The sequence below is a fragment of the Schistocerca cancellata genome, chromosome 1 (genome assembly GCF_023864275.1).
Source record: "Schistocerca cancellata isolate TAMUIC-IGC-003103 chromosome 1, iqSchCanc2.1, whole genome shotgun sequence".
NCBI classification, from domain to species: domain Eukaryota; kingdom Metazoa; phylum Arthropoda; class Insecta; order Orthoptera; family Acrididae; genus Schistocerca; species Schistocerca cancellata.
Genome location: NC_064626.1, coordinates 1,137,747,039 through 1,137,765,659, shown reverse-complemented (window position 1 = coordinate 1,137,765,659; position 18,621 = coordinate 1,137,747,039). Strand labels below are relative to the sequence as shown.

At 44.8% G+C, this 18,621-nt stretch overlaps 1 protein-coding gene across 2 annotated transcripts in view; it reads left to right on the top strand.

Annotated features, from left to right (window-relative positions):
- LOC126092783 (caspase-1-like) overlaps window positions 1–18,621 on the top strand; it is a 159,124-nt gene that overhangs the window by 70,413 nt on the left and 70,090 nt on the right. For both annotated transcript variants that reach the window (XM_049908514.1, XM_049908521.1), the window contains 2 exons: window positions 280–569; window positions 12,677–12,855. In XM_049908514.1, the coding sequence (XP_049764471.1) occupies window positions 280–569; window positions 12,677–12,855 (469 nt within the window). The remainder of the gene's footprint in view (window positions 1–279; window positions 570–12,676; window positions 12,856–18,621) is intronic.

Genomic DNA, 18,621 nt, shown 5'->3' with positions numbered 1-18,621 from the left:
TTAGTATAAATTAATGAAAACGTTATACAGACTAATATTGCTTAATACCTTGCATCAAACAGAGCTGAAATAGACATTTGAGCAAAATGTTACACGAAATTCGACTAACGCTGATGCTGAGAAGAGAATCAACTTTGAACTTATGTGGCGTCTCAGGTATCAAAGATATACCACTTTCATTTCGGAGTAACATGCAACAAAGCCTCCTCTACATGATATTGTAGTAGTGAACTTGCTCGACTACTATTACTTTTTTTATTTTTGACTACTTTCTTTTAGACCCTATATTCCGGAGGCGTATCCGACATCTACTGTCCATGACCTGCCAAGTTCTGGTGTCAACGATGAGGAGTACTTCATGGGACACCGAGAGCGCGGTGTGGCACTCGTCTTCAGCCACAAGAACTTCGATGTTCGGCGACACGCTGACGGAGACTACCAGCCTGCTGTGAGAGACGGCACGGAAGTCGACAGAGACGCACTCCGCAACACATTCATAACGCTCGGCTTCGAAGTTCTGTGTTTCAACGATCGGTGTCATGAGGAAATAAGCAGCGAACTCAGGTATGGTAAGTGAAAAAGATATTTGCTCTCAAGCAAGGAGTTTACATCTACATCTGTGCTTGGTAAGCAACCACGTGGTTATGATACTATACCGGGCAGTTCACAGGATGGAACCATCCTCCTATAACAAAAACGGTGGATAAACACAGATTTAATGTAAAGTAGTATGAGATGGGGGAGGGAAAAACCTGTAAGGCTATGTTACCAACATGATGGCCATTTTGGAAACGGCCATCTTCGATGAAACTCATGATTTACAAAATACGTTCTGTAAACATTGTTAAACAGCTTCATTGTTCGTGAAGAACGGCATCACAAAACCGCCAAAACCTGCCGTATTGTGCATTTAATTACAACCAGCTTCAGTCAAGTGACAATCTTCAAGTCCCCTACATATTTTCAAATTTTGTAAACCGCCATCCTGCATTCAACAGCTAATTTTCAAACGGAAGAGGGCTCATGTGACACACAGAGAATTATACAACAGAAACAATAGCTTGTTTCGTTTGAGCATAGTTTAATTCAGTGTAGAGCTACGGCTCATTTGCAAAGAGCAACGCTGGTGAGAATACATAAAAGCTACTGGAAGTACTCCACTGTTGTCCAGCACGTTATAAGGTTTTTGCTATTCGTTTCACCCATTCCTCATGAACTTCAACCAACATGGTACCGGAAAGGTAGTACAACCATCAGCAACTCACTCTCTCAGAAGAGCAAGATCTATGAACACAATTACTTTCACATATCCTCACAGGTGGAAATCTAACAGACTTAAATCAGGGAATATGACGATCACACCATTGGACCTCTGTGACCTATCCATATCCAGGTATGCTCAGAGAAATAGCCCATAATGAGGTGGTGCACCGTCATGACGAAAGACAGATGCAAATATTCCACCTTCAGGCAGCAGCGACGGAATCACATCTTCGTTTAATACCTGCTATTAGTGCACCCTGAATGAAGGAGGATCTCACAGTGCAAGAACCCTACCTTCCACACCACACCCCATCTTTTGGTGCGCCATCCAGTGAAGTTTAACATATGACCAGTATCTATGGTTTTATTTATTTACCTATTTGCGTTTTGAAAGGTTGCCAGCTTATGTGGGGCCATTATTCCTATTGCTGCAACCTGGATTACTGCTGAACAACCAGAACAGCGGTTGATATTGCTTCATCCATAGCCGTTGATTATCGTGCAGTTTTTGGTTTATCTGTGACAATATCAGTTTCACAGAATGTCGTGGGAAATTTCGCCACCACATTGTGGGTCATGGGTGTTCTTTCCGGGTAGTTTTGGTTGAAATCGTCTGTGACAACACGGCGCTTCTCTCTCCTAATATCAGGACGAACTGGTTCTGCTCCATTTCTATGAACGACATCGGCTTTAACGTCACCTGAAAGAAAGAAACATTAGTCATACTCTGAGAATGAGTAAAGGTGTTGTTACATTCTTTCTTTCTTTCTTCCTTTCTTTCACTGGTGCCATGTCCCGCACTGACGCATTGTCGGAATTGTTAGGAACGTATTTGGCAAGGTTAGTGGAAAGCAGTGGCCGGATGCCCTTCCTGCCGCCACCCTGTACCCCCCAGGATGGAATTAGTGTACCCCTACTGTCTGTGTCGAGTGTAATGAATAGAATAGTGCGAGCGTGTTCCGATGTCTGCGTGTCGTGTAACTGAGGCGAAACGCGGGGACCAGCCCGGTATTCACCTAGCGGGATGTGGAAAACCGCCTAAAAACCACATCCAGGCTGACCAGCACACCGGTCCTCGTCTTAATCCGCCGGGAGGATTCGATCCGGGGCCGGCGCGCCTACCCGAGTCCAGGAAGCATCACGTTAGCGCTCTCGGATACCCTGGTGGGTGTGTTGTTGTGTTATATATATAAAAAAATTATATATTTTTTTATTTTTAATTTATCAGGTGAATTTTTTTTGTTAGATCATGATTCTTTCTATCAGGGATATTATCTTTTCTTATCACTTTTACTTACGTGCATAAGTAAATATGAAATGCATTCTTGAAGGGCCGTTGTTATACATGTACCAAATTTACATTACTAACGTGATGATTAATATAAAGTTGCCGTCAACTGAATTGAATGTAATTTTGTTAATTTCTAGTTATTGATTGCAAAGCAAGGCTCGAGAGAATTTCGATTGTTGCCGTGGAGCGGCCAAGATAAAACTTACTGAACTCATGGGATCTGAATAATTTAAAAAATGAACTTTAATGTTAATGTTCATTTTTGTTGCAACTTAGAAAGGCCGGCCAGAGTGGCCGTGCAGTTCTAGGCGCTACAGTCTGGAACCGAGCGACCGCTACGGTCGCAGGTTAGAATCCTGCCTCGGGCATGGATGTATGTGATGTCCTTAAGTTAGATAGGTTTAATTAGTTCTAAGTTCTAGGCGACTGATGACCTCAGAAGTTAAGTCGCATAGTGCTCAGAGCCATTTTGAACTTAGAAAGGTTCTTACAACGAAATCTCTCGCATTTACGGTTACTGTTAACACTTTGAAAAATAAATCAATACTTCGCCGCGTAATGGCAGACCAGAGGCTGCATCGGAAGATGAGCTTTCCGCAGCGCAAATTACGGAAAAAATGCTTATTAAAAATAATTATCCGCTGCGACCATTTAAGGTGACAACTATTACAAAGAAATTCATTTTGTGATAACAATAATTAGTTTATTTTAGCAGAATACAGAATAACTTACATAAAATATGTGTAGCCGCTCAATGGCTGCCTTCCCTATCGCGAAACAAAACAGTTTGTGTACCATAAAGTACGTCCGTCCTCCCCGCCCATACAATCGCGTCTCTTAGCGACCCTTTTTTATTTTCATAGATATGTTTTAGATAAATATACTACTTTCAAATTATCGCTGCATATCAGGATTTTTCAAGGACATTAACTGCATCTTTTATACTAATTATATTCATAGAATACGTTAACTGTTTACAAATAATTTTTAGTTCATCCTTAACACTTCACAATATTGTTCATTGCTTACAACCGATAAAAATAACAATATTTATGTGACGTACCGTCACAGTGTGCTTAAAGGAAAGGCGCCATCGTTTTACCTCTTGACTTATTTTATATGCCAAATGACTCCGTTTCCATTTGAAGATCGTGAAGATTGTCTCATGACTGAAACTATCGATTATATGCACAGCAATTTCTGGTGGTGTTGTGACGGCGGTCTTTAAGTACAGTAAACTGAAGCTGGGCAGTACCTTTTAAAGAAAATGTTTTTAAAATTGTGAATTGCTTCTAACATGGCGGCTTCCAAATAGCCATCATATTTGTAACAGCCTTGGTTTTCCCTCTCTCCCATCTCGTAACACGTGACTTTAAATTTCTTTTTATCTACGTGTTTTCGTATTATAGTGGTGAGTCCACACCTATACACCACGCCTTACATCGATACCTGTCGTCATCAAGACACCTCGTGGTGTATGGTAGAATATGGTGCAACATGACCATTATTTTTAACATATCCTTTTCCATTCAACTTGAAAATGCAGCCCAAGATGAACAACTGTAGATGTGACTTCATAAAAGAAACAAAAATTGTAATTATTCTGTGGTTGTCATTATCTGAAAGGCGTTTGGGAGGAAGCAGATATGTTTACTGATTATCATTGTAAATCAGATGTCTGTAGTGTTTGCGCACGGTGGTCTATATTTGAAGTTCGACTGTCTTCGTTACACTGACATCGTAAAAGACCCCAAAACTACATCATTACATAACACTCATAGGTTGCGACTATGAAACGTGGTGCTGAGTCTCGAATTACGTATCATAACAGTCCACTTTAGACAAACATTCATCGTAGATAGAACCTTTGCACCTTACATAGTCTCAGCAGCAGATAACACATAATTTTACATATATGCGGCTAGTAGTTTTATTTGTAATGTGACAGAAACTGAGTATGTCACTGCGGTGAAGCAAACAGCACATAAAAGTTGTAGCGACATGCAAGAAGACCCGCAGAGAATTGACCCTTAGTGCAGGGATTGACAGATACCCCTCAGTATAAACAGATATATGATATTGCCTATAAATACGCAGAGAGAAATACTATCACATGATTACACGACTGACGAAGAACAACTGGAAGCAGCTAAATTCAATAAATATCTAGGAGTGTACGTAAGGGACGGTTCAAAGTGTAACGATCAAATAAAATTAGTCGTAGGTGACGCGTATGTCTGACTTAGATTCACTGGCAGAACCCTCAGGAATTGTAGTCCACGCATAAAGGAAATTGCTTACAAAACCTTGGTTCTAATGCTTCTTGGGTATTGATCGTCAATTTTAGACTCTTATTGTTTGTAGAGGAAATAGAGAAAATCCAAAGAAGAACAGCGCGTTTCGTCACAGGTTCGTTTAATTAGTGCGAAAACGTCATGGAGATGCCCATCCAACTCGAGCAGCAGACGTTACAAGAGAAAAACTGCGCGTGACGCTGCGGCTTACCGTTGAAATTCCGAGGGGCTACATTCGTAGAAGAGTTACACAGTATATTGCTACCCCTAAGACTATGAGATAAAACTGGAGTAATTCGAGCTTACTTGGGGGTTTATCAACAATAGTTGTCCCGACGGACCATTCACGACAGGAACAGGAAAGGCGAGGAAGGGGGCTGTTACAATGCTATTGAAAACACCCACCGCCACACAGCATAAGGTGAATTGCACAGCACAGGTGTAGATGTCAATGTGGGGAGGCAGGACTGAGTGTTGTGTAGTGTTTATTTGCAACAGCAGATTTTATTGTCTTGTGCCGAAATTGGTGAGTTTGCATCTGCCCAAGGCGCGAAGAAGTGGAAGTCGGGAAGGAGGGAGAGAGGGGCCAGCTGATGTGTCAGTGTGCTCACGGGCATATTGAGCTATAGGGTGGCGCACGAAATGTGTTACCATTTTGTTTTTGAATATAAACTTAATTTCAATACAATCTGAAAGGAACATATACTACAATGAAGAGCCGTCCATGGAGATTTGTTCTAACTCAGCACATGCTCAGTATGTCCACCATTTCGTTTCCTAACTTCCTTCCAACGAACACTGAAGTTAGTGATTACTCTACGGCACATGTCTTCCGTAATTTCACTGCAAGCTTGAAGAATAACTCTTCTGAGCACCATTAAATCACGTGAACGTTTCGGGAAAATTTTTTCCTTTAGGTACCCCCAAAGAAAAAAGTCACATGGATTGAGGTCTGGACTATTGGGGGGCCAATTTTGTCCGTCATTGAAGCGACCTGGAAGCCTGAGCGAAATGATCCGCATGTCAAAATGCTCGTATAAAAACTCCAACACAGTGTTTGCAGTATGTGGCCCTGCTCCATCTTGCATGAACCACTGCGTTTTGAAGGGCAAGGCAGTAGCAAGAAGCTGTGGAATGAAGCTATTGCGAAGTATGCTCAAATAACGCTCGCTGTTCTAGTTTCTTCAAAGAAAAAGGTCCAATACGCTTTAATCCTCGGAGCATAATGTTGTCGTTCACGAAGCACTTGTGGGTTTTCAGTGGCCCAAAAGCGTACATTTTGTTTGTTAACCACACCGTCTAAATGAAAATGCGCCTCGTCAGAAAACCAAACGTTGTTGAGTGTTTCTTCCCTATCCTCCGCCCACTGAGCAAACAGTAGTCTCTGCTGCTTGTGTTCTTCAGTGAGCTTCTGTGCACAGGTCATCTTGTACATATACACTTATAAGAATGCGTTTAACGGAGCGTCTGGATATTCCCAGTTGCACTGCTGCCTTTCTATACGTTTTCCCGGGACTTCTCTGTACAGCAACTCGTACCACTTCAATATTCTCCGGCGAACAAACAGGCTTATGTCGAGGTCGCTTCGATTCCAATACTGTTCCTTCCTGTACAAATTTATCGTACTACCTGTGGATGGTCTTCTTGCAAGGGACCCATCGTGTGTTAAACTGTTGTCGAAAACGCCTCTGAGTCACAACAAGGCTTTTCGTTTCATGAAAAAGTAACACAATTGCCGATCGTTGCTGTGTCGTCAGTCTTCCATTGTCAGCCATTGCTGCTTACTAGTCTCTACATCTACATCTACATCTACATCCATACTCCGCAAGCCACCTGACGGTGTGTGGCGGAGGGTACCTTCAGTACCTCTATCGGTTCTCCCTTCTATTCCAGTCTCGTATTGTTCGTGGAAAGAAGGATTGTCGGTATGCCTCTGTGTGGGCTCTAATCTCTCTGATTTTATCCTCATGGTCTCTTCGCGAGATATACGTAGGAGGGAGCAATATACTGCTTGACTCTTCGGTGAAGGTATGTTCTCGAAACTTTGACAAAAGCCCGTACCGAGCTACTGAGCGTCTCTCCTGCAGATTCTTCCACTGGAGTTTATCTATCATCTCCGTAACGCTTTCGCGATTACTAAATGATCCTGTAACGAAGCGCGCTGCTCTCCGTTGGATCTTCTCTATGTCTTGTATCAACCCTATCTGCTACGGATCCCACACTGCTGAGCAGTATTCAAGCAGTGGGCGAACAAACGTACTGTAACCTACTTCCTTTGTTTTCGGATTGCATTTCCTTAGGTTTCTTCCAATGAATCTCAGTCTGGCATCTGCTTTACCGACAATCAACATTATATGATCATTCCATTTTAAATCACTCCTAATGCGTACTCCCAGATAATTTATGGTATTAACTGCTTCCAGTTGCTGACCTGCTATTTTGTAGCTAAATGATAAAGGATCTATCTTTCTGTGTATTCGCAGCACATTACACTTGTCTACATTGAGATTCAGTTGCCATTCCCTGCACCATGCGTCAATTCGCTGCAGATCCTCCTGCATTTCAGTACAATTTTCCATTGTTACAACCTCTCGATACACCACAGCATCATCTGCAAAAATCCTCAGTGAACTTCCGATGTCATCCACCAGGTCATTTATGTATATTGTGAATAGCAACGGTCCTATGACACTCCCCTGCGGCACACCTGAAATTACTCTTACTTCGGAAGACTTCTCTCCATTGAGAATAACATGTTGCGTCCTGTTATCTAGGAACTCCTCAATCCAATCACACAATTGGTCTGATAGACCATATGCTCTTACTTTGTTCATTAAACGACTGTGGGGAACTGTATCGAACGCCTTGCGGAAGTAAAGAAACACGGCATCTACCTGCGGCATCTACCTAGCGGCAGTGTCGTGAATTACACGTCATTTTGTAACTCATTTGTTTTTCCAAGCTCTGCTGGTACTGCTGTAGGGATCCCAGTGGGATATCTAATGTGCGTCGTAAATTGTGAAAGAAACAATTGGTAAAACATTTCGTGCGCCACCCTGTGTAATGTGGTCAGAGTTGTCATTACCAGGATTAGCAGGCGTGTCTTGGAGTAGGAAACGGAAAGATTGTCAGAAAGAGGTTGGTTGCTTTGGAGGAGTCGATAGTGTGGAGTGAGTCTCTGGTATGTTAACTAGATGGGAAGTCCACGGGTATTTACTTGAGTTTATTGTTCGTTTATTGTTAATGTACCATTGAGCATGGTGCGTGTCTATCTCCTGTCTGGGAGTCATTTTGCTCTGAGTAACCTCCTGATGAGTGCCTGTAATAGCTGGCAGAGAGTTGGTGTGTTCTACTCGTGAGTGAAGGTGAAGGAACGGCAGAGATGGCAGTTATTTCAAGAGCTCGTGAAGAGAGAGGAAGTCTGATTGCATAAATGGAGCCAATAGTAGTATCTTCAGTCAATGTTTGTTGCAGTCAAATCAGCGTTTTTTTGTCTACAGGATTTTGGAAGATGATAGAGTGGCGTCAGTTCTGGTTATGGATATACTCCCGTTTGACATTATCGTAACCTTGGACAGGTAAGCTGTTTTTTATGTGCGTGTTGGATTATAGTTGTGGTGTGTGACGTAGGATTCCGATCTGGAGTGGGTCGTGACTTATTCCGATCGGATGAAAGAGCTCTGCATTTACAGATGCAAGGACGTTGCCGCATGTTATTAGTGTTATTCACGGGTAAATTCTTTATACATCTGACTGGTAATATTATAAATACTATGTTCAAAATTTTAATTTTTTTTCTGTTTTCTACATCATGTAAATTTAAATGTTATATTATCACATGATTTAGTTTCTGCGTTGCCGGACAGAAAAGGTGAAGCATCCAGATGGGGAACAGGTAACGAAGTGAAGGATTGAGATGGTATGTGGTGTTATTTCAGTGATTACAAATTCAAGTTTACGCGGACTTGAGAGTATGAACTCACTTATCAGTATGACGTTGCACCCCATGTGGTCTCGATGCATGCACTGATTCGGTTCGGAACGGCGTCAGAAATTCGTTGTATCCTGTCCTGAGGCAAGATGGCCAAAAATGGTTGAAACTAGTTCATGATATATGAAGATGGTATCTATTCTTTCGGACATGTCCGAAAGAACAGATACCTTCTTCATATACACTCCTGGAAATGGAAAAAAGAACACATTGACACCGGTGTGTCAGACCCACCATACTTGCTCCGGACACTGCGAGAGGGCTGTACAAGCAATGATCACAGCGGACACACCAGGAACCGCGGTGTTCGCCGTCGAATGGCGCTAGCTGCGCAGCATTTGTGCACCGCCGCCGTCAGTGTCAGCCAGTTTGCCGTGGCATACGGAGCTCCATCGCAGTCTTTAACACTGGTAGCATGCCGCGACAGCGTGGACGTGAACCGTATGTGCAGTTGACGGACTTTGAGCGAGGGCGTATAGTGGGCATGCGGGAGGCCGGGTGGACGTACCGCCGAATTGCTCAACACGTGGGGCGTGAGGTCTCCACAGTACATCGATGTTGTCGCCAGTGGTCGGCGGAAGGTGCACGTGCCCGTCGACCTGGGACCGGACCGCAGCGACGCACGGATGCACGCCAAGACCGTAGGATCCTACGCAATGCCGTAGGGGACCGCACCGCCACTTCCCAGCAAATTAGGGACACTGTTGCTCCTGGGGTATCGGCGAGGACCATTCGCAACCGTCTCCATGAAGCTGGGCTACGGTCCCGCACACCGTTAGGCCGTCTTCCGCTCATGCCCCAACATCGTGCAGTCCGCCTCCAGTGGTGTCGCGACAGGCGTGAATGGAGGGACGAATGGAGACGTGTCGTCTTCAGCGATGAGAATCGCTTCTGCCTTGGTGCCAATGATGGTCGTATGCGTGTTTGGCGCCGTGCAGGTGAGCGCCACAATCAGGACTGCATACGACCGAGGCACACAGGGCCAACACCCGGCATCATGGTGTGGGGAGCGATCTCCTACACTGGCCGTACACCACTGGTGATCGTCGAGGGGACACTGAATAGTGCACGGTACATCCAAACCGTCATCGAACCCATCGTTCTACCATTCCTAGATCGGCAAGGGAACTTGCTGTTCCAACAGGACAATGCACGTCCGCATGTATCCCGTGCCACCCAACGTGCTCTAGAAGGTGTAAGTCAACTACCCTGGCCAGCAAGATCTCCGGATCTGTCCCCCATTGAGCATGTTTGGGACTGGATGAAGCGTCGTCTCACGCGGTCTGCACGTCCAGCACGAACGCTGGTCCAACTGAGGCGCCAGGTGGAAATGGCATGGCAAGCCGTTCCACAGGACTACATCCAGCATCTCTACGATCGTCTCCATGGGAGAATAGCAGCCTGCATTGCTGCGAAAGGTGGATATACACTGTACTAGTGCCGACATTGTGCATGCTCTGTTGCCTGTGTCTATGTGCCTGTGGTTCTGTCAGTGTGATCATGTGATGCATCTGACCCCAGGAATGTGTCAATAAAGTTTCCCCTTCCTGGGACAATGAATTCACAGTGTTCTTATTTCAATTTCCAGGAGTGTAGTTTACACTAACCGGCCATTGACCTTTTTCTTCTGTGCTGGATGCACGTGCATTGCCCGAACTCTTACGGGACTCGGTAAGATTGTCTGCCGCGAGTAATGAGTGTAATGGGCAGGGGCACTACGAATGTGGTGTGTGGACATTAAGTTGGGAGTTTGGGTCTCATGGGGAGTGTGCAAGGGATAAATCCCTGCAGTCGCACTATCCTCTGTGCTCTCGGTGGCCCAGATGGACAGAGCGACTGCCAGGTAAGCAGGAGATACCGGGTTCGAGTCCCGGTCGGGGCACACATTTCCAACTGTCCCCGTTGATGTATATCAACGCCTGTCGACAGCTTATGGTCTTGATTTAATTACAGTTCATGATATCGTGGATACTGGCGCTAGCACAGAGGTGCTGTCCCACCTGATCACACGTATGATCTACCGGAGTCAGATCTGGAGATCATGGTGGCCCGGGTCTCAGCACCACACAGACAGTTCATAGAGACGTGTCATGTGTGCACGGGCATTGTCCTGTTGAAAATCGGCACCAACATACCGTCGCATAAGAGGTAACATATGAAGCCGTAGGACGTCCGTGAGCTGTTGCGGTGTTTCCTCTAGCACAACCGACCGTGACCTGAAATCATACTCGATCACTCACCACACCGTAGCGCCAGGAGTAACAGAGCTGTGCCTCTCCAGAGCACTGGAAGAATGGGACGTCTCCCCAAGTCGCGGTCATCCTCACCATCGATGGTCATGTGGGGTAGTGCAGAACTGTGATTCACCATTTAACACGACGTGTCGTCATTTATTAGCAGACCATGTCTCCCGACCATGGCACCACTAGAAGACCATCTGTTTTTGTTGTAGTGTTAATGGCAGCTTACTCCCAAGTCTCCAGCCAATGGTGGGCCATGGTGCAGAATATTATGTAGAGGACAAGGGGTTATTTTTAGGAAATATGGTGCGAAATTGTGATTTAGTGTGTTTCAGTGCGCGACGTGCCAGCCTCACGGCAGACGGCAGACGAAGGCTGGCCGGCGCGTTATGCAGGTGACACAGTTTTGCAACGAGCGTCGGTATGTGTGTACGTGCGCGGCAGCCATCGACAGCCAGAACGCAGCATTAGCAGAATTACGCAGGCGAGGGTCGCGTGTGGCGAGGTTGTGTTAGCCAACTCATCGAGAACGTTCTAATAAACACGGCGCCGTGTAACCGGTGGATTCAGCAGCGGTCTGCACTATTCAACGGCTTCAGAGGTGGGCGTCGGCATCGGTTCGACTGATTGGGCGTTCGGTCGCTGTTACGTCGTCGTCATCAGTGACACTGTCCCTGAGGACCGGCCGGCAGAGGGCGTTGCCCGCTGCTGCACCGGTGACTCCTGGCGTCGTCACGAGCCACAGCATCTGCAAGAGGCGATCTAGGCCGGGCCTCGTGCTGCTAACCTCCTAACGCCTGCACAGCCGCTGACCGAGCACAGCGTCGCATTCCCTGGGCTGCGCGCATCAGCATGTCTCCACCACGACATGAGCGGTGGGACTGAGTTACCGGAAAATGTATTGGAAGAACCAACAGTAAAGAGGGAGATTGCTGAAAACAGCCACCTTCTTCTACAACCCTGACCACGTCACCCGCTCCGATTACAGTGAGTCCAGTAGAGTCGAAAGACAGAGGCAGACGTGAAGGGGCTTATGATGGGTCTCGTGCACAAATGGCGTGCCCTCCTCGTGATGGTCAGGCACCCTTGAGTAAGTTGCTCCCAACGTCTGATACAGTTCAACATAGAACTACTTTCACATCTGAATGCCCCACAAATCTAGATACTGCACAATTAGACCAGCCAACCAGGGGGAGACCCACAATGAGGACCCTTTCAAACTCTACCAGATGCTGATAACGCTGTTTCACACGAGTATGCAGTATCTTTGTGCTCTTCACAGTGACCATGCAACATCTGATGCCTAATGTACCCCGTGAGGCTTGGTAACAACACTGAAAACAAGCAACAACAATACACTCTGGTAGCTGTTCTACATCGCAGTCAACTGAAACTGTAATCAGCTACATATTCATGGTGTATCAGGTTACAATGACATCCGACTGTGTCTTCTGGCTGTTTCACTTACTTTTTCTGTGGCAGTGAATACTTGGCTGTATGGGAAATTTCCTCAATCGACTAAAAAGGTTAATAAGTAAAGATATACGTTCAGTGAGCGGTTGCGAGCAATCCAAGCGAAAATGTTTTGTGGTTGCAGTGGCGGAGCAGAACCACGACAGTCGCGACTGCGTTGCAGTGGCGGTGCTGTCCCACTGCGGGAGGGACGGGCAGCTGAGCGCCAGAGACCGCGAGTACCACGTCAGTGAGCTGTGGCAGCCGTTCGCTCCCAGGCGCTGCCCGAGCCTCGACGGGAAGCCCAAGCTCTTCTTCATACAGGTACGTCGTCCGAACAAGTCGAGAGCATTCTGTCTATACACTTAGATTTTCCAGAGTTTTTCCGAAAGTAATATCCAATCGGTCGCGAAATGGAAACTATTGTGAAAATCAAAAATGTTTCATTTGCAACTTAGTGACACCTTCTAGCTATTTCTCTACATAGTCGGAGCTCCTTCTTAGACATATGTCGTAGCGTTGTACCATCTTTTCGACACCCTAGTCATTGAAGGCGGCCGTCTGTGCTTTCCGCCAATTCTCTACATTGGTCTACAGCTTGTTGTCTGTGGCATAATCTTGTGTCATATCCAGCGGTCCATTTGACAAGAAATGAAACTGGGGGGGGGGGGGGGGGGTAATTACACGCTGTATTATGGGCGATCAAACACTCACCACCGAAGAGGCTGCAGGAGCATTTTCGTTGCCCCTGCTGCGTGCGCCTGAGAATTGTCATGATGAAGGAAACGTAAGACAGTTGTGTTATGTGGGCTGTATGAAATCAGGCGAAATCCCTCATCAGGCCCTCTTACTTGGCGGGAGACACTATTTTCTGGATGTCTATTCGTGCTCACTGTCCGCCACTTACAAGATGCAACAGGCCTACTAAAGAGACTGCTTACTCCCCACTTCTCCGCCCTATTCTGGAGTATTGCTGTGCGGTGTGGGATCCGCATAAGCTGGGATTGACGGATGACATCCAAAAAGTACGAAGAAGGGCAGCTCGTTTTGTATTATCGCGAAATAGGGGAGATGGTGCCACAAACATGATACGTGAATTGGAGTGGCAGTCATTAAACAAAAGGCGTTTTACGTTGTGATGGGATCTTCTCATGAAATTTCAATCTCCAGTTTTATCCTCCGATTGCAAAAACATCCGTTGGCACCCACCTACATAGGGCGAAACGACCATCTCGATAAAATAAGAGAAATCAGGGCCTGCACAGAAAAATTTAAGTGCTCAATTAACCGGCGCGGCGTTCGAGAGGGGAACGGTTGAGAGACAGCTTGAACGTGGTTCATTGAATCTCCTGCCAGGCACTTTATTGTTCAGATGTGTGTGATTTCCGAAGGGACCAAGCTGCTGAGGTCATCGGTCCCTAGACTTACACGCTACTTAAACTAACTTATGCTAAGAACAACACACACACGCCCATGCCCGAGGGAGGACTCGAACCTCCGGCGGGAGGGGTCGCGCAATCCCTGACACAGTGCCTCAAACCGCGCGGCCACTCCATGTGGCGCACTTCATTGTGAATAGCAGAGTAGTCACGTAGATTTAGATGCAGATGTAGACACGATGCTGTCGACCGGCATCCTATAGACGCTGCCCAACACATCTATGCAAAGCTTCATCGGATTTTCACTGTCATTTCCATTTCGCGCCAGGTCGGACCTTACTTTCGAAATAGCACTCGACTATTCTGTGAGACTTTTTGATTTAGGGCTTTGAATTCATTCATACTCATCACAGCTTGTTTCACGGCTAAGATATGACGTATTTAAGGTATTTGTGGGATATGTAATTAATATTTCAGGAGGGAATAAGTGGCAGTTCTGACAATTTTGAAAACAAATAGTTAAAAAATTGTGTTCTATTATTCAGTGTGAAATTCATATAAGATTAATTCCTTATTCGAGTACAAATATTCTGACAGATTTCTGTCGGTTTCAGTGCTGATTATGTAGAGTAATTTTTCATAGCTTTATCAGTTCCAGCGATATTGGTATCATTTTCGCTGTTTCAAATGGAACTACGTAATTTCTGCTGCCCTTATTATAGTTTTCAAAGTGACGACATGAACGGCGTTTCACTCTTCAAAATTTGATTAGAAGTTCTGGAAAAATTGCAGTATTTAGCGGTAAGGGTATCTTTCACCCACCAAGACTTCCTCAATGAAATAAAGATTCGCTAACTAAAACTAACTGTCTCCGGTGTTCCTTTGCAAACCTCTTGGTTAATATGCATGTGAAGCGGCACATAATATGGATGGAAGCTGTCTGGGCGCAAAACGCGAACAACACTGGTCTAACGTATTCCAGAGGAATTGCAGAGGAAGACGCAATTCCTCTGGGGCTAACACGTGGAATATGAGAAACAGCAGCAAGAACATCTATCTCCTTCGCTCCACTCTTAACAAGCTTGTTCTTCCCCAATGCATGGTATTCCGGTACTCTTCCAATAACAATTTTTTGCACCTTCTAGGAACAGGTTATTATTCTTGGACACTGACTGTCAGGGCACCGTTCCGCGTACCCCTCAACTGTTGCTTTGCTTTTCTTCAGCATTCTCCATAAAGAAGCAGCGTGTCTTGATTCTCTTGCTTTGTGAAAACATTTATTTCTTCAAACTAACCAGGACACGATGAAGCCCGCATTAGTTGCTATTGGTACTGACTACAAAAGCGATTCCCCCCATGAACCATGGACCTTGCCGTTGGTGGGGAGGCTTGCGTGCCTCAGCGATACAAATGGCCGTACCGTAGGTGCAATCACAACGGAGGGGTATCTGTTGAGAGTCCAGACAAACGTGTGGTTCCTGAAGAGGCGCAGCAGCCTTTTCAATAGTTGCAGGAGCAACAGTCTGGATAATCGACTGACCTGGCCTTGTAACACACCAAAACGGCCTTGCTGTGCTGGTACTGCGAACGGCTGAAAGCAAGGGGAAACTACAGCCGTAATTTTTCCCGTGGGCATGCGGCTTTACTGTATGGTTAAATGATGATGGCGTCCTCTTGGGTAAAATATTCTGGAGGTAAACTAGTCCCCCATTCCGATCTCCGGGTGGTGACTACTCAAGAGGACGTCGTTATCAGGAGAAAGAAAACTGGCGTTCTACGGATCAGAGCGTGGAATGTCAGATCCCTTAATCGGGCAGGTAGGTAAAAAATTTAAAAAGGGAAATGGATAGGTTAGAATTAGATATAGTGGGAATTAGTGAAGTTCGGTGGCAGGAGGAACAAGACTTTTGGTCAGGTGATCAGAGGACACAGAACTCCACAGTAAACGTCATTGAGCTGGTGGAAGAGATGCAGCCCACTAATAGGAGTCAAAAAACTACGTCCAGGCACATTGCACCCTCGAATGTTGGCCAAGGGCTGAGACAATACAGTACATTTCTTACGTTACAGTGATGACGTGGACATCAGAGAGGAACTAACTAAAGACTATTTTAAATGCTGTGTTCAGAGCGAAAAACTGTACAAGCCACAATACATGTAGTAGTGGGAAAGATACTGACTATGGCTGTATTAGACACAGGTGCTATGATGAGCGTTATATCATTTAATTTGTTGAATACAATTTGTGATGTCACAAAGTACCCACATATCCGTAGAGAACTGTAGAATCGTCAGAGCAGTTGGTGTTAAATCACATCATAGAAAGACGCAAACTTTTGTAGAGGTTAAAGTAGTGACTGCAGTGATGAAATGTCCACTCCTAATTAGAAATGGATTGTTAGTGCATTCTTGGCACTGATTACTTACAAGAGAAGGACGCAGTAACAACAACTCTTCAGGTAAATGTTTCTTAAACGCCAGTAGCTAGAAGGCTGTAGCAGACTTAATAAAAACAAAATTAGAGGATGGTACTACTGCCAGAGCTTGAGAGTACAATTCTGATACAAGGACACCATAAGATTTACTATTAAAAGGAGGACGTTGATATCAGGAGAAAGAAAACTAGCGTTCTACGGGTCGGAGCATGGAATGTCAGATCCCTTAATCGGGCAGGTAGGGTAAAAATTTTTAAAAAGGGAAATAGATAAGTTAAAATTAGATATAGTGGGAATTAGTGAAGTTCGGTGGCAGGAGGAACAAGACTTTTGGTTACAAATAGAAAACGAAATGGGGTAATGCAGGAGTTGGTTAATAATGAATAAAAAAATAGGAGTGCGGGTAAGCTACTACAAACATCATAGTGAACGAATTATTGTGGCCAAGATAGACACGAAGCCCACGCCTACTACAGTAGTACAAGTTTATATGCCAACTAGCTCTGCAGATGATGAAGAAATTGATGAAATGTATGATGAGATAAAAGAAATTATTTAGGTAGTGAACGGAGACGAAAATTTAATAATAATGGGTGACTGGAATTTGAGAGTAGGAAAAGGGAGAGAAGGAAACGTAGTAGGTGAATATGGATTGGGGGTAAGAAATGAAAGAGGAAGCCGTCTGGTAGAATTTTGCACAGAGCATAACTTAATCATAGCTAACACTTGGTTCAAGAAGCATAAAAGAAGGTTGTATACATGTAAAATCCTGGAGATACTAGAAGGTATCAGATAGATTATATAATAGTAAGACAGAGATTTAGGAACCAGGTTTTAAACTGTAAGACATTTCCAAAGGCAGATGTGGACTCTGGCCACAATCTATTAGTCATGAACTGTAGATTAAAACAGAAGAAACTACAAAAAGGTGGGAATTTAAGGAGATCAGACCTAGATAAACTGACTAAACCAAAGGTTGTACAGAATTTCAGGGAGAGCATAAGAGAACAATTGACAGGAATGTGGGAACTAAATACAGTAGAAGAAGAATGGGTAGCTCTGAGGGATGAAGTAGTGAAGGCAGCAGAGGATCAAGTAGGTAAAAAGATGAGGGCTAGTAGAACTCCTTGGGTAACAGAAGAAATATTGAATTTAATTGATGAAAGGAGAAAATATAAGAATACAGTAAATGAAGCAGGCAAAAAGGAATACAAACGTCTCAAAAATGAGATCGACGGGAAGTGCAAAATGGCTAAGCAGGAATGACTAGAGGACAAATGTTAGGATGTAGAGGCATATCTCACTAGGGATAAGATAGATACTTGCTACAGGAAAATTAAAGAGACCTTTGGAGAGAAGAAAACCGCTTGCATGAATATCAAGGGCTCAGATGGAAACCCAGTTCTAAGCAAAGAAGGGGAAGCAGGAAGGTGGGAGGAGTATATAGAGGGTCTATAAAGGACGAAGTACTTGTGGACAATATTATCAAAATGGAAGAGGATGTAGATGAAGATGAAATGGGAGATATGATACTGCGTGAAGAATTTGACAGAGCACTGAAAGACCTGAGTCAAAACAAGACCCTGGGAGTAGACAACATTCCATTAGAACTACTGACGGGCTTGGGACAGCCAGTCCTGACAAAACTCTACCATCTGGCGAGAAAGATGTATAAGACAGGCGAAATACCCTCAGACTTCAAGAAGAATATGTTGTTGTTGTGGTCTTCAGTCCTGAGACTGGTTTGATGCAGCTCTCCACGCTACTCTATCCTGGGCAAGCTTCTTCATCTCCCAGTACGTACTGCAGCCTACATCCCTCTGAATCTGCTTAGTGTATTTATCTCTTGGTCTCCCTCTACGATTTTTACCCTCCTCGCTGCCCTCCAATACTAAATTGGTGATCCCTTGATGCCTCAGAACATGTCCTACCAAAGTTGTGCCACAAACTCCTCTTCTCCCCAATCCTATTCAGTACCTCCTCATTAGTTATGTGATCTACCCATCTAACCCTCAACATTCTTCTGTAGCACCACATTTCGAAAGCTTCTATTCTCTTCTTGTCCAAACTAGTTATCGTCCATGTTTCACTTCCATACATGGCTACACTCCATACATATACTTTCAGAAACGACTTCCTGACACTTAAATCTATACTCGATGTTAACAAATTTCTCTTCTTCAGAAACGCTTTCCTTGCCATTGCCAGTCTACATTTTATATCCTCTCTACTTCGACCGTCATCAGTTATTTTGCTCCCCACATAGCAAAAATCAT